We start from the raw sequence: 14,504 nt of genomic DNA, 5'->3' as shown, positions 1-14,504 counted from the left end.
GGAACAATGAAGCTTTTGGCAACTGTGGTGAGATCCCCGCAGCTCTTGGTACATGCAATGAATTTCCTGCTGCTCCTGGTAGTCGCAGTGAACTCACCACAGTTGCAAGGAGCCAAAGGGTACTCACCAGGACTCCTAGCAGCTGCACTGAGTTCCCTGCAGCTTCAGGCAGCCTCAGGAAACTCATAGCAGGAACTGCAGTGAATTCTACCACAGGCCTGAACAGGAGAGCCATGAATACACAGAACCATGAACAGCGATTCCACAAATAATGAGGGTCTCCTGTGCTGCCAGTTTTTGTACTGACAACACACGACTGAAAGATACAATTTTTCAAGAGAAAACAACTGGGGTTTGAGGTAGCAGCAAGACAAAGAAAGTGGTTTGGGAATGTGGAATAAAACACATTCGCTGTATATTTCTGTTAAAATGAATTAGCAACTAATTTAACACATTCACAAATAGTCATTGTTAGCTTCCAGAATTAAAACTGCACTGATTTGAATGGATAATTTTACACTTTTCAGAGCTGTTTCTGACTAGGGTGACCATCTGTCCCATTTTTCCCAGGACAGTCTGAGTATGTCTACACTACAGCACTATTTTGAATTAACTTAATTCAAAATAGTTAATTCGAATTAAGCTAATTCGAAATAATGCATCTATAGACAAAAACTAATTCGAAATAGTGTTTTGCTATTTTGAAATAGCACGTCCACTCTGAGTGGACTCTGAGCCGAAGTTAAGACTGGTCAGAACCAGTGCTGGCAGGGCATCAGGTTAGGACTGAGTGTGTGGAGCTGCTGCCTGAGGCTAACTGAGCTCCATGCTTAAAGGGACCCTACTCCCACCCTGGACAGACAGTTCTCAGGGTTCCCCACTTGCCTGTCTACCTCGATGAAGGACAGCAAAGCAGTCCTGTCTTGGAGTGCCTTGAGTGCCCACACTCGGGACACCACAGCACTCGGCCACATGGAGCCAGAGCAGCCCCTGGGCACACCAGTGAGTCTTGTGGGGTCGTTGCCATCAGCCCAGCTGCACTTGCTGCAAGCTGCCCTGTTGGGGGGGGGGGTCCATTGAGGGGCTATCAGGATCCAGGAGGCCTTGAGGGAAAGCATCCACCCCGAGGAGCCCTCAGAGCCTCCCCGGTCCTCCCCACCGGGGGCTTGTGCCCCATTTCTCCCTCACGTCCTTTCACTTACCCCTCCCTAACCCCCCTTCCTGATGGAAAGGGGGTGGGAGAGGCATGCGTGCATCCCTGCAGTTGCCTCTGCACAGCCTGGGAGTGTAGCTCCCAGGAGCTAAGGGATTAACCCTCCCCCTCCCGGCTATAGGCATCCTGCTTCAGGAGGGGGCAGGGCTGGGCCTGCTCTGAGCACTGAGTTCTACATACATGCACACCCCACTGCAGGGTTGAGGCCCCAAGTGCCACCCCTCTCCCCCTCCCCCCCACGGCTGAAGTCCCAAGCACCAGCAGGTCCCCCCCTTGATGTACCATATTTGGCATGGGGAAACATGGTCACCCTATTTCTGACTAACAGCACCACACCACTTTATGTTCAGTTTACATCTGAAAGATTTTATTTACAATCATAAGGGTGAGAGGGAGGGCCACAGGGAACTGGACGCAGCCTTTAGTTTCAGGACCCCTAGCCCTGATTCAAGGTAAGGATGCACAATGAAGGCCTGAATTGACCAAATGCCAGTGGCTTCCTTCATAAAACACCTCCCCTGTAGGCTTTATCCACAAGCTGTGGATAAGGGCCCGGCAGCACTTAATATTTTAAAAAGCAGATGTGCTATAGAAGGGACTGGGAACAAGCCAGGACAGCTGATTCCCAGCTCTCTCCCAGTCCCCATCGCTGCACCACTGCTTTTTAAACGTATTAAAGGGACTGCCAGCTCTTAATATATTTAAAAAGCAGAGGTGCCCAGTCCCTACTATGCCTCTGCCTCCCCTGCCTCCACCCAAGACGGTGCTTTTAAACCAGCTCTCCCCAGCACTGGCTCCTGCTATTCCCCTTGCTGCCTTTCTCTGATAAAGGCAGCAAAGAGGGTGGGAAGAGACTAGTCGAGTCACTACTCGACTACCCGATAAGCATGTGCTTATCGGGTAGTTGACTAATTGCCTACACCCCTACTTGAGATACGTCCTTAAAATCCATTTCTGCTGTGATGTCTAAAAATATCTGCAATCTGACAATGGACAGGCAGGTGGCAAGCTGTGATTACTATGATTGCTACTATTGACTAGCTCTGCTATTTGTGCATATAGTGAGTCTACATTAAAACTTCTGATTATTACTATTTCTTTGTCCTCCATTCTCCATCTCACAGCCCATTCACCTGTTGAGTATTATCTTTTAGAATGTAAGCTTTTCAGGCCATGGACTGTTTACTACACGCTCATACAGTGCCTACCATAATGGAGACTCAACATAGTCAAGGTCTGAAGGCACTATGGTAATACAGATAATTCATGCTTGCAGCATAGTGAACATATCCCATAGTAATTTAGTAACTTAACTTAACAAAGCATTGTATTCTCTTACCATTTTTTATGTTGGGTATAACAAGTTGAGTAGGTGAGTTGCTGCTTTCGGATGCTTCTTTCTTTTGGTTGATAGTGGAAATAAAACTGCTAAAAGTAGAAAATTGGCTTTTGTCTCCTCTCTCAAATCCCTGTAATTAGGAAGTAAGTTATAACAATAAAGCACTTAATATCTATTACTACAAAAGTAATTTACTCAATAATTAATCTATGGAACACTTAAACAACATACCTCTTGAATAAGGAATAGATCTATGAATAACACTTAAATATTTTTGAACAAATTTGTTTCTAATTGAACAACAAAAGCTACTGAAATATTCCTTTTCATTTTCCGTATGTTTTAAAACACAGTACACTTAAGTGATATGCAGATATGTTGGGAGCGATTGATATGAAATGATTCCAATATATTATCTTAACTCTCTGTATCCTAATTAATAATGAACTTATTTTGTTTTTGCATCAACTGAGTTTATATCCAACAGTGAATCTCAAATATCTACATCAAAATACCTTTATGTATTACAACTGTATTTAGAATGGAAATCTGAAAAATCTCATACTTAAAAGTCTCCATATGGCCATAAGTTTTATGCAGGCTGACCTGCTGGCAATGTTAATCTATAGGCCAATCAGAAAGCCAATAACTTGAGTTTCCAGTGTTGGCTGCCAGTCGGCTTACAATTAAAAGGCTAGCTACTGAACATTCTCAGCCTAACACAATAAGGGAAGAGACTATCTGATGCCAGTGAGGAACCTGCATAAACCATTGTCATCCATGTTGCATACAAACCTATTGTATTATTAAAGGACAGGTATCTGGCATGCTGTCTGTCACAGAGAACATTTGAGAATACACTGTAAGACTTGAGAAGTTTCTAGAAAATGTCAGAATGAGTGAGAAATGATGAGTTGAGGGGAATCTCGCCCGGAGGTGGGAGTGGATGCAATGGCAGGCGGCACGGTGGTCCAGGTTGAGCCCCTCCTCTTGGGCTGCCATTGGCAGGGGCTTGGGGCAGGGTTCAGCGCCTTCCTAGCAAGTGGCTGGCAGGTGCAGAGGGAAGCTGGCAGTGGCAGTGGTACCATGCAGACCTGTGCCCGCTGGGGCAGGCGGCTCATGGGCCAGGTCCCCACACTGGTCCTGTGCCCCAAGGGCGGCCTATCCAGCAGGTGGGGACGGTGGGGGTAGAGTGCCTCTCAGTCCATTGAGCAACTGCTGCCGTGGCACAATACCTTCTCCAAATGGCACATCAGGCCCAGGGACAAAGAGAAGCAGAAGATGCTGCAAGCAGTGAGGCTGGAAGTAAGTTCCTGCCTGTCACACTGCACCTGTCCCTCCCTCGGCCCCCCCAACCTGATAGTCTTCCTGTGCCCTGCCCTGCCCTCCCCTCCGCCGCCTGCTCGTCTGCCCCATCTCGCCAATGCATCCTCCCATTTCTGATGCCCCTCAGCCCGCTGCACTGCAGATGTGAGGCAGAGCTTGTCTAGTAAGCTTTAAAAATCAGGAGTGAACCTAGGTGAACCAGAGTGATGGAACATCTAAATGACTATATTGGCTTGTTTGAAGGGGAACAACATTAATTATTTTAAATCCCTTGAGAAATAACACTTTGCACTTCTATGGAATTTTACAAAGGTGGTATTATCCCTATTTTACAAACAAATAAAGTGAAGCTCAGAGAAGCTAAGTCAGGAAATCTGCAGAAGAGTGGAGATTATTAGAACTCTCAAAACTATTCACATCCCTCACAGGCAGATTCAACATCTGCTCACTTCAAAAATTTACTCTTCTTTGATTTCACTCTTTTGCCAGTGACAAATTTGGTCCTCACTAGAGATATTAAAATGCATTTAATTTTGTAAACGTGTAACCACTGTAAATTTCAACGGTTAAACGTTTGCATGCAGCGGAACAAGCAGGAGCAAGAGTTCCTTTAAGCCAGCTCCTTACGAGCACTAGCTCCCACCCAGCCCCCCACTCCTCACACTGCTGCCCAGGCTCACTGGTTAATCATGTAAATGACAACACGTTCACATCCCAGGTTCTCACACTAATCCAATGGTGAATTTGGCCCACAAATTTTGCCAGTGCTCTCACCCCTACAAATATGAAGTTATTCTGTGTTTCTATATTAAATTATAACCTTTTATATCAATCTTCAAAATGCTAGAACTATAATTCTAAAAAAAAAAAAATCGGATTTTTAACTGATATAATTAATATTGAAAATACCACCCATTTTTAAAACCCAAGTTCTTTCTTTAAAAAAACTGCAAAAAACATAGCTAGAGTTTTGAGAAAAGCTATACATCCACACAGTCATTCTAAAATACTACAGCAAGCTCAGAAGATATCAGAAAATTGCACAATAAAGCATAGCAGGAGTTGGAACCTTGCCAGAAAATGTAAACAGTTCTGAAAATGTATTGCACTTGTACAAATGGCCACTTCCCATGGCTCAACAAATTTAAAACAGCACAAGATACTTCTAGGACCTCTAGACTGATACATTTCAATTTCCTATCTATTGCAACCTCCCAACATGCTGGAGGAGTTAAAATAGGTCACAAAAAGTTAGCATGTAATGTGTTAGGCTATCATTCAAACTACCATATCTTAAATATTAAAAAAGAAAAACATAGCTCTCTCAAAACTTATGACACACAAGATTGTAAAATAAACCCACAAACATGCAATAATTGGTCAGATGAAAATATGAAATGAAAAGAAAAACTCTTTCAAGGGTAATAGAGAGGTAGCCATGTTAGTCTGATCTTGCTAAAACAAAAGGAAAAACTATGCAGCATTTTAAAGACTAACAAGATGGTTTAATAGGTGATGAGCTTTCGTGAACCAGACCCACTTCTTCAGCTCATATTCTGGAAGAGAATTGGCATGACCATATATACCAAAGGAATACAAAGAAAAAAAGTGAACACATTAGTAAACTGACAAATCAGATACAGTACAGAAGGTGGGGCGAGGGAGAAGCAGGGAGGGAGGGAATAGCTATTTATGAGTTAATGAATGGCTAATCAGGGGTGATAAGTGGGGAAGCTATTTTTGTACTGTGAAAGGTAATTAGCATCTTTGTTAAGGCCCATTCGTAAAGTGTCAAATTGAAGCATGAATGAAAGTTCTGAAGTTTCCCTCTGTAATCTGGTGTTAAAGTCTCTTTGAAGTAAGATGCATGTAGTAAGGTCTTTAAGACTATGTCCAGGTAGGTTAAAATGAAAACCAACTGGTTTTTCCTTGTGAAGATGTCTGATTTGTGGGCATTAATTCTTTGGCGAAGTGTCTGAGAAGTCTGTCCAGTATACATAGCAGAAGGACACTGTTGGCACGTGATGGCATAAATTATATTTCTGGATGAACAGGAACACACAGTCAAGCAGTCCCCCACTGGCCCTATCTACCCGTGGTGTTTCAAAGCAGCAGCGCTGCAAGGAGCATGGGGTTAGCTTGAGAGTCCCCAGCTGACCCCAGGCTCCACATGGCACTGCTGCTTTGAAACACCATGGGTAGCATGGGGTCTGCTTGACTGTCTGAAGTCTAATTTATACACACTTATATGCACATTGGTAGGGCCCTACCAAAGTCACAGCCATGAAAAACATATCACAAACAGTGAAATTTGGTCTCACCTGTTAAATGTGGTGTTTTGTATGGTTTTTATCCTATACTATACAGATGTTATAGGGGGCCCTGGGCTGCACGTAGCATTTCAAAGTGGCAGGCCCCAGGCTACATGAGGTGCTGCCACGTTTAAGCACCCCCTCCGCTTCCATCCCTGCCTCCCACTGCCTCTTTCTGAGAGCATCTGCTTATCAGATAGTCAACTAGTTGTTCATATCCCTATCTGATACAAAGGCAGCAAGTGGGGGGCAGGGTGGAAGAGGAGGGCATGTAGTTGATAAGATTAATGGATAAGCCTAGGGTTACCAGTTAATTGCATGGTCTACACACTGACATTTCTAGAATTTGATGGCCTGCTTTCTTTATATTGTTAATTATTTTTATACAATTCTGTTGCTAGCATGAAGAACGCAAGTATTCTGATTCATCCTTCATGTAAGAAACACATAAATGAAAGCACAATATTAGGAGTCAGGAGCTCCTGAGTTATGATTCTGGTCTGAAACCAAATCCCACAATATGACTCAGAAATCTAACTGCTTCCTCAGTTTCCCCGTATGCAAAATTAGTAAACACCTAACTGAAAATGTTACTGTAAAGACTGTTTAGAGTAAATGAAGAAAAAGTGCTAAGTAAGTGTATTATTTATAAAAGTCCTTTATGCTTCCATTGAAGAAGGTTTTTGGCTATACAGCAATCTATTTAAATCTCTTTAATACCATTTTAGAAAAAGATGGCCAAAACTTTTAAAGTATGAAAATTACAGACATAGCTACTCTCGTCTCACTGTAATGTTTTTATGCTATTTAACAGGACAATTGTTCACTTTTTAAAAAGTTCTGCAGCACATTTATGTGACATCTTTCTTGAATTAATTACAATAGAATAATAGAATCATAGAAATGCAGGACTGAAAGGAACCTCCATAGGCCATCTAGTTCAGTTCCCTTCACCAAGGCAGAATTAAGTATTATCCTAGACCACAGGTGTTTGTATAAGCTCTCAGGGATGGGCTAGATAAAAATGTCCAGTATCTCAGATCTGGATTCAAATTAAAATATCTGCTCTGTGACCTCATCATAATACACTTCAGACCTGATAAAGCTTTATTTTATTTTTCCTTGGACAGGGGAGGATGAATGGGCCTCATGGGGCGGGGAGAGACTGATTACCTGACCTCTGCCTTTTCTCTCTCTCATTCTGCCCACAGCAAAAGCACGTGTGGTGCAGTTACCAGCCAGGAAAGCATAGCACATTCACATGGGAACAAAGGATAGAGTGAAGGGGCAACCTAGAGACAGACTGCAATAGCAGCTGCTGCAGCCAGAAGAGCAAGGGTGGGGGATTCCCATCAGGGGCAGGGCAGATGGGCTCCCCACACCACAGAATACTGAATGGTAGCCCCATGGAGGAAAGGAAAGCTGTCTCACCTCTGGCTTTCCTCTCCTCTGATGCAGGGCAAGAGCATGTGTATGTGGTAGGAGTGCAATTCAGTGTGGCAGCTACTCCCCCTGGGTGTCTGGTTCCTAGGGGACTGAAGGGTAGGCTGGGCTCTCCTAAATTCAGAGTGAGAGGAGTGGTGAGGTAACCAAAACAATTAAATGGATACAGCTGCATATGGCTACAGCTACTATCTCAGCCAAAATCAAGATACAGATGGGTATTGCTACGGTTATGATTTTAGCTGGAAGGAAGAAACTGGGGAATAGTAAAGTGTTGCTATGGCCAGAGATACCAGCTGAAAAGGGACACTCGGGCTCTTAAGAAGCACTGAACAATATGGGATATTTACCTGAGGTGGGAAAAGTTCAAGATTTGTGTGCAGTACCCATGCTTATAATAGAAGACCTTTTACAGAAGGGGACCATGAATATCAGAGGACACTTCAGTCAAGAGACTCTGACATGCATCCCATATGGAGCTGGGGCAGACAGAGAAAGCTGTCCCCAGTGAAGGAGCATACATTTAGCATAAATAGGGTTTACTCCTATGCATACAGCCCAGGGTTAGAGGCATACCTACAAAGAGAGCATGTCATCGCATGGGGCAACAGGAAACCTTTTCCCACCCGACACTAGGTAATCGAAGCTCAGATGTAACCGTTAGTTTAAGACCAACTTTGCAGATGGTAGGCCACCTGGATGCTCTTTTATTTTCAGCAAGAGTGGATTCAAGAGACGATACAAGTCTGCTGAATAATATCAGCAAAAGAAACACAATGAGGCTCTGGCTGGTTTATCTAGAGACTGAGTCAGAAACAGGAAGGTAGGTCTACTCGCTATTAATACAGTGCCAGGATTGTAGGAATTGGCTATGGAGGACTGGGACATCCAAGATTAGTTTGCATGAACTACAACCTAGCCATCTTAATTTCACATTTTAGGTCATGCCTTTGGGATGGATATTTTAAACTTGGCAGCTGACTGTTTCCTCAGTTATGGCTAAAACTAGTAAGTATTTATTTAGGGAAGAGAAAAAGAGGTTCTGAGTGCTGGACAATCTCCTAATCAGTGCATTAGGGTTTACAGGAAGGAATAACAGAAAGCTGGACCTGAAAATTAATTAGAATGTACTGGGGGCATCAGTTCTGGATTTTTCACTGGGGCAAGCTCATTAGATGTGAGAGGAGATGTGAGCAAAACCCTACAGAGTTCTCTCTCCTTTCAGTGGCAGAGACTATTTGAAAGAATGAAGTCAACACTACAGAGGCAATTCAGGCACAAGTCAATGTTGGTAACTGGCATTTCGAGCGTCTCAGGCCACGACTATGCTTACTGGAGGTTGATCTGGTGTTCCATTTAGTGGGTCTAGTATAGACATGTAAGTCAAACACTGAGGGCAGCTAGGGACGATGTCTGCATTCCTCGTAGTACTCTACATAACAGCAGTTGCGTAATGTAAGCTAATCTTCCAGGTCCAGTGTAGACCTTGCCTCAGAGCATGAGGGAAGTGGAATTTGAGAGTTGGTGCTGTCAGCCAGTGAGGAAGTGGTTCACGACACAGCTAGATCTTTGGATGCTTAGTTCTTATTTGACCATTTTTTTTAGTGTAACTTAAAATGTCAGTATTCAAGTGTATAAGAATGTATTTACTTTGCTATTAAAGATATTAAGGAGTTCAGCAAGGAAGGAGCTAGATAAGTCTTCAGAATGTAGAGATCTGCAAAGGGAAGGAGGAAGGAAGCAAGCTGATGGATCTGACAGTCTGAATTTCAAGGTATCAAAAAAGATTGATTGAAGGATAGTAAGGTGAAGCATATTTCATGAGGCTCGGGAAGCTAGAATTTGCCCAGTCAAAGCACTACAGAATTCTTTAGTAAGGTTCAACTCTTTCTCCACAAAAGCGTTACCTTGTTAAAATGATTTTCAGTTTGTTAATGTCAAAAAATGCATGTTATCGAAGTTTCCCCAGATAAAGTGGGAGCCCATTTCTTCAGAACTAGATTGGTTACATCAAAAGCAGAGCTGTGCAAATTTTTAAGGATGAATTGTTTACTCTTTCAAAATGCTGTTTTGGATGAACCCACATCTCCTATCTCACAGGTGAGTGCTTTAATACATTATAAAGTTGTTCTGACTCTCTTTCTGGACCAATGAATACTTACATATTTATACCAGGGATCTCAAACTCCTGGCCCACAGGCCATCACTGGCTGGAGCAATTGCACGATCCTGCTCGGGAGTCCCAGCAGCCCGGGAAGGGTGTGTGTGAAGGGGAGCTGTCCATTACTGTTTCAAGCCCCACCCCTTCCCTGCCATCACAGGAGTCAAGGGCAGAGGAGTAAGTGTGTGTCTGCTGAGTGTGATCTGCTTCCCTGTGGCTCCTACTGCTGCAGGAAGTGGGGGAGGCGGCTTCCTCGGGAGCCAGTGCGTGTGGGGAGCCAGCTTTTAAATAGCTCCTTGCTTGCCCAAGCTCATCGGTTAACCGTATACACAGCTACACTTTCACATCCCTAGTTTTTACTATGTTATTAGCCAATTGTGATAGATAAAATAATATGTGGTCAGATATTTCTTTGAGAATTTTATAAACTAAATATTCCCTAGTCATACTATTTAAATATGAATATATAGTAAAAGAAACAATTCACACTTCTGTGGCTCTTTTGGGTAATACTGATTACTAATTTGGCTCCTGAATCATTAAGGATGGAATATCAGTAGTCTGAAGCATATCAATTAGAGTACTCACAAGGTATATATGAATTCAAGTCCCTGCTCCAGATCGGGTTCCAACCTGGGTCTCCCATCTTCCACACTAAGCTAAAGGCTATAGGAATTGATCTTTTCTGAAGATGACCAACATAAAATCATTTTCTAGTTTGCTAACAAATTCTGAACATTTTCAGAAACAAAACAAGAGTTTATGGTACTTTTTGGATTACTGGCAAAACTAAAAAATAAATGATTTGCCCAGCTCTAATCCACAGCACATCTTGGAATAGGAGCCTAAAAGATTAGGCCTATACAAGGTGACATCCAAATGCACATAGAAGTTTGGAAGTTCCCTTTGGGAAGATAATTCAGTGCTTTGTGTTCTAAACTTTCAGGATCAAGTGACTGGGTTACAAGAGTTGGTCAGCAGATGTGCAGACATAAGATTGTGCATGTGGCAGGCAGACAGGTGACCATTTCCTCTGGAAAGTATGCTACTGAGCATCAGTGGCAACACAGCTGAGTTACTATGAATGGAATGGTGCTTGACATAGAAGGGGCCATAAGACTATATATCTAGATCTATGCAAGTGGGCAAGCACTGGAGTTTAGAGAGATATCTTAGTGAAAAGCAAATCTGAGTTTCCATAGCAAGGACATGCTCTTGAACCAACTGATGACTCTTGTATTCTCTGGAAGTGAGGAAGCACCTATCTAAAATATTATCTAGTGCACCTGGGTGTAAACAATTTCGGATTTCACTAATGGACTCACTAATTGAAACCCAAAGAGATTTAGAGCAGATTCACAACCTTTGCCTTGGCCATGACTGTAAACTTGTCTGAAAAGCTGCAGTAGTGATGGTGGGGAGCCACCTTGACTGTGTAGCTTGACAAAGCACAAGCAGTATCTGTAACAAAATCTGGAAGGATCAGTAATTACTGACCCAAAATATATTTGGTACCTGAATTTTTCAGGTAAAGGAGTAAATCTATTTGGCCACTGGGGAAGGAAATGTTAGCTATCTGGGAACCCCCAGCTTGGGGTGTGTAGACAGTCAGCCAAGTTAATTGTCTATGTCCCTTTATGTCTGTGTCTAACTCAGGTACTCATTCCATAGGGGGACCAGTTCCTTAATTAAATGGAATTGGATTTCTTGGATGTAGAGAAACAGGATAAATGGGTTGGGGTAGGCAACGTCCCATAGAGCAAGAAGGCAACTCTCTTTCCTCAACCCCAATAACCTTTATCTGAAAGGAAATGGTGGGGAGGACCTCAGAATGAGCTGAAACTAGCTGTAGGGAATGGGGAGCTGAGGCAGCCCTCCAACAAGTGAAAGTAACTTAAGGAATCATGACATGCACCGTAACAGTTTGTTCCCAGAAGAGTTAATTAATAAAGCTGTGACCTTATCTAAGCTACTTTCCTTGATCTTTCTTTCTATGTGCCCAGGCCAAGTGTCACTCGGGTACCTAACTCTAATTGACTTTCAACAGGAGTTAGACACCTGCTGTTTGTGCCTCTGATTATCTCCTCCTAATTCCTGACTTGAGTTCACAATTACAAATAAATCTAGGGATCATATTCAAGTCCATATTTGTGTAGATTAGTTGACAATCTTTTTAATCAATCAAAGGCCTTTAATTTGGTTGTACACCAAAAACAAGATGTACTGGCAGAACTACCCAGAAAAGTTTACATAATCTGTTTTCATTAGCTGGTATTTAATACTACCATTATCATAAGCATTACAGTCATTCAATTAAAAATAATTCAGTCATTTAAATCTTCTGAAGTAAAATACCTCAGAATTCTGACCCTAAAGGACTAGTGAAACTATTGTTTGCTCCTTTATTCTATGAAAATAGTCTCCAGTTGCTTGACAAATGACGAATTATAGCAAGAAAATCAAGGTTAAATGGTGGGAAATGTTATGTTTTCATCAGAAACAAACTTTAAAAAATTCCAACAAGTACAGATATTTCACTAAAATAATATGGTTTATGAAATGGAATTTTTCAATACAAGCATCTTTCTTTATCTTCAACTTTATTAGATAAATTTGTGGATGATAGATCTATCTATGGCTGTTAGCCATGATGGTCAAGAACACAACCCCATGCTCTGGGTATCCCTACACCTGTGACTGCCAAATGCTGGGAATGGATGACAGGGGATGGATCATTTGATAAACTGCCCTGTTCTGAAGCTTCTGGCAACAGTCACTGTCAGACAATGGGGTACTGGGATAGAAGGATCATTGCTCTGACTCTGCATGGCCATTTTTGTTTTAAACATTCATAAGTTTACAGAGGTCTGTATTAACCCATACAATGTTACCACCAAAATTATTTTGTCATCTTTGTTTAAGCAGACTGAAGACCATAAGGGACTTTTTGAAATCAGTTCTTTAAATATAGCAGACAATGTGATGGATGGAAAATAATTAGCATTACTTTCAAGAGGGTAAATTTACCATAAGTATATTACAAACGGAAAAAGTGTTTTAAAATCAATTTGCAGTGCAGTAGATCCCACTCACATCCAACAAAAAACAGAAAAGTCACTATAAAATACTTAATCACATGCAAATTTAGAATTCACAGCTACGTCACTGATATTGGTAGTGTCTAAAAACCAAAAAAACTTAACACACCTCAAAGCAAGCAACATAAAAAAGAAAAAAAAAAGCTGTTTACTAAGAATAAAATAATCATACATTAAAAAAAACTTTTAACAAATTAATCGTTTTTCTTTCTGGGTTTTAACCCTTCTTAAAAATGGGATTAAATCTGAATTATACTCTTTAATGACAAGAAGGGTTAGGCACACAATCTCTTTCATAATGATTCCCAAAGCATGTGTGTCAAGAGCCTTATGGCATCAGGAAAAGGTACTTGCTCTCCACATACCCCAGCAGCAGTATTAGATGAAGTCAGGATAGGAGGCAATTTCTCTCTCTCCTTTTCTTTCTCCCCGTCTTCCTCTTCCTCCTCCACTGACGAGGGAACACAACTGTCCTCGCTCATTTTGTAACCCAGCAAGGACCCTTTCTCGGTAACAGCGGGGAGATCTGAGCCGGTTGTGGCAGCCTGCGGGATCTGCAGTGACATCGCTACTGAACCCAGCCAAGACGCACCGGGTGTGCGACACCTCTCCACGCCCCCACCAAACCCACAAACACCCCCGAGTAGCCCTTACCCCTCAGTCACACCCCCAAACTCATCACCCCGCACGGCCGCCCCAACAGCCGCGAAGGCGACTCAACACCCAAGGAAGAGACCCAGTCACCTCCGCAGCCCCCCCACCCCAATGCCCCTGCCCAGAGCGCCGAGCGCACTGCGGGCACAAGCAGCGGTGTCGCAGCGGGCGCTACACGCTGGTACACACACCCCCGCGCGACTCGCCGTGGGGGGGCGCGGCCCCGCCGCCCTCACCGAGCCCCAGTGGCCAGACCTGTCGCGCTCCCCGCTCTCGAACCCCTGTACGCTCCCCTCCGAGCACCCGCAGCTCCCAGTGCCCCTCACAGCTGCCTACAACCCGAGGGCTAATCAGGGGTCGGCGCAGCCGCCATGTTGTTTACGGGCTGCTCATAGAAACACGCTTGGCGACAGAAGGCAGCGGAGGACACGGCTACGGAAACTCCGCAGCGTAAGAAGTGCCGCGGTGCCCCGTCACATTGCAGGGACTGCCCGCTCGCTCTGCGCAGCCGCAAGTTCCAGAGCTCAGGAGGGCGGGCATTGGGGAGCAAATGCGTTACGTCATTGGCGTAGAGCCCTCCCGGGTACCCCCGCAGCTGTGTCCCCCGCCTGTGGGGTCCTCTCGCCGGGTTCGCAAAGGGGCCCCGCGGGGACAGTCGCGTCGAGCCCCAACGGCCCGCTCTGCCTGTTCCCCCGTAGAGAATCCCTCCCTCAGGGGATTTCTTCTCCTTCTCAGTAATGAAACCAGCCTTTCCCCTCTCGCCCCCTTCCCGTTTCCCAGATGGCGGCGAATTCTCCAGCAATTAAGGGAGCAAACCGCAGGCAGTTGCCAGCTGTGAACCACCGCGGTAGCTGCGTTTCGGCCGGGGACTGGGCAGCTGCCCAAGGCCGCGTTGGAGCGTGACAAGCACGGAGCTAGGCAACAGACTTCCGCAGGAGCCCCCTCGCCGCTGCCCACC

General features: G+C 43.9%; 1 protein-coding gene across 6 annotated transcripts in view; it reads right to left on the bottom strand.

Annotated features, from left to right (window-relative positions):
* HECTD2 (HECT domain E3 ubiquitin protein ligase 2) overlaps nt 1–14,223 on the bottom strand; it is an 80,920-nt gene extending 66,697 nt beyond the window's left edge. For 2 of the 6 annotated variants that reach the window (XM_006117448.4, XM_075935127.1), the window contains exons 1-2: nt 13,258–13,996; nt 2,553–2,682 (exon numbers count right to left, since the gene is read on the bottom strand). In XM_006117448.4, coding sequence (XP_006117510.2) covers nt 2,553–2,682; nt 13,258–13,458 — 331 coding nt within the window. In that variant the 5' untranslated portion in view covers nt 13,459–13,996. Of the gene's footprint in view, nt 1–2,552; nt 2,683–13,257; nt 14,002–14,105 lie in introns of those variants that run through there. The other 4 variants (XM_075935126.1, XM_014570669.3, XR_001367843.3 and 1 more) reach the window with 4 other exon arrangements.
* Between the last annotated feature and the right edge of the window lie 281 nt (nt 14,224–14,504).

This window comes from Pelodiscus sinensis, chromosome 8, assembly GCF_049634645.1.
Source record: "Pelodiscus sinensis isolate JC-2024 chromosome 8, ASM4963464v1, whole genome shotgun sequence".
Taxonomy (NCBI): Eukaryota; Metazoa; Chordata; order Testudines; family Trionychidae; genus Pelodiscus; species Pelodiscus sinensis.
This window is presented reverse-complemented; position numbering and strand designations above follow the sequence as displayed.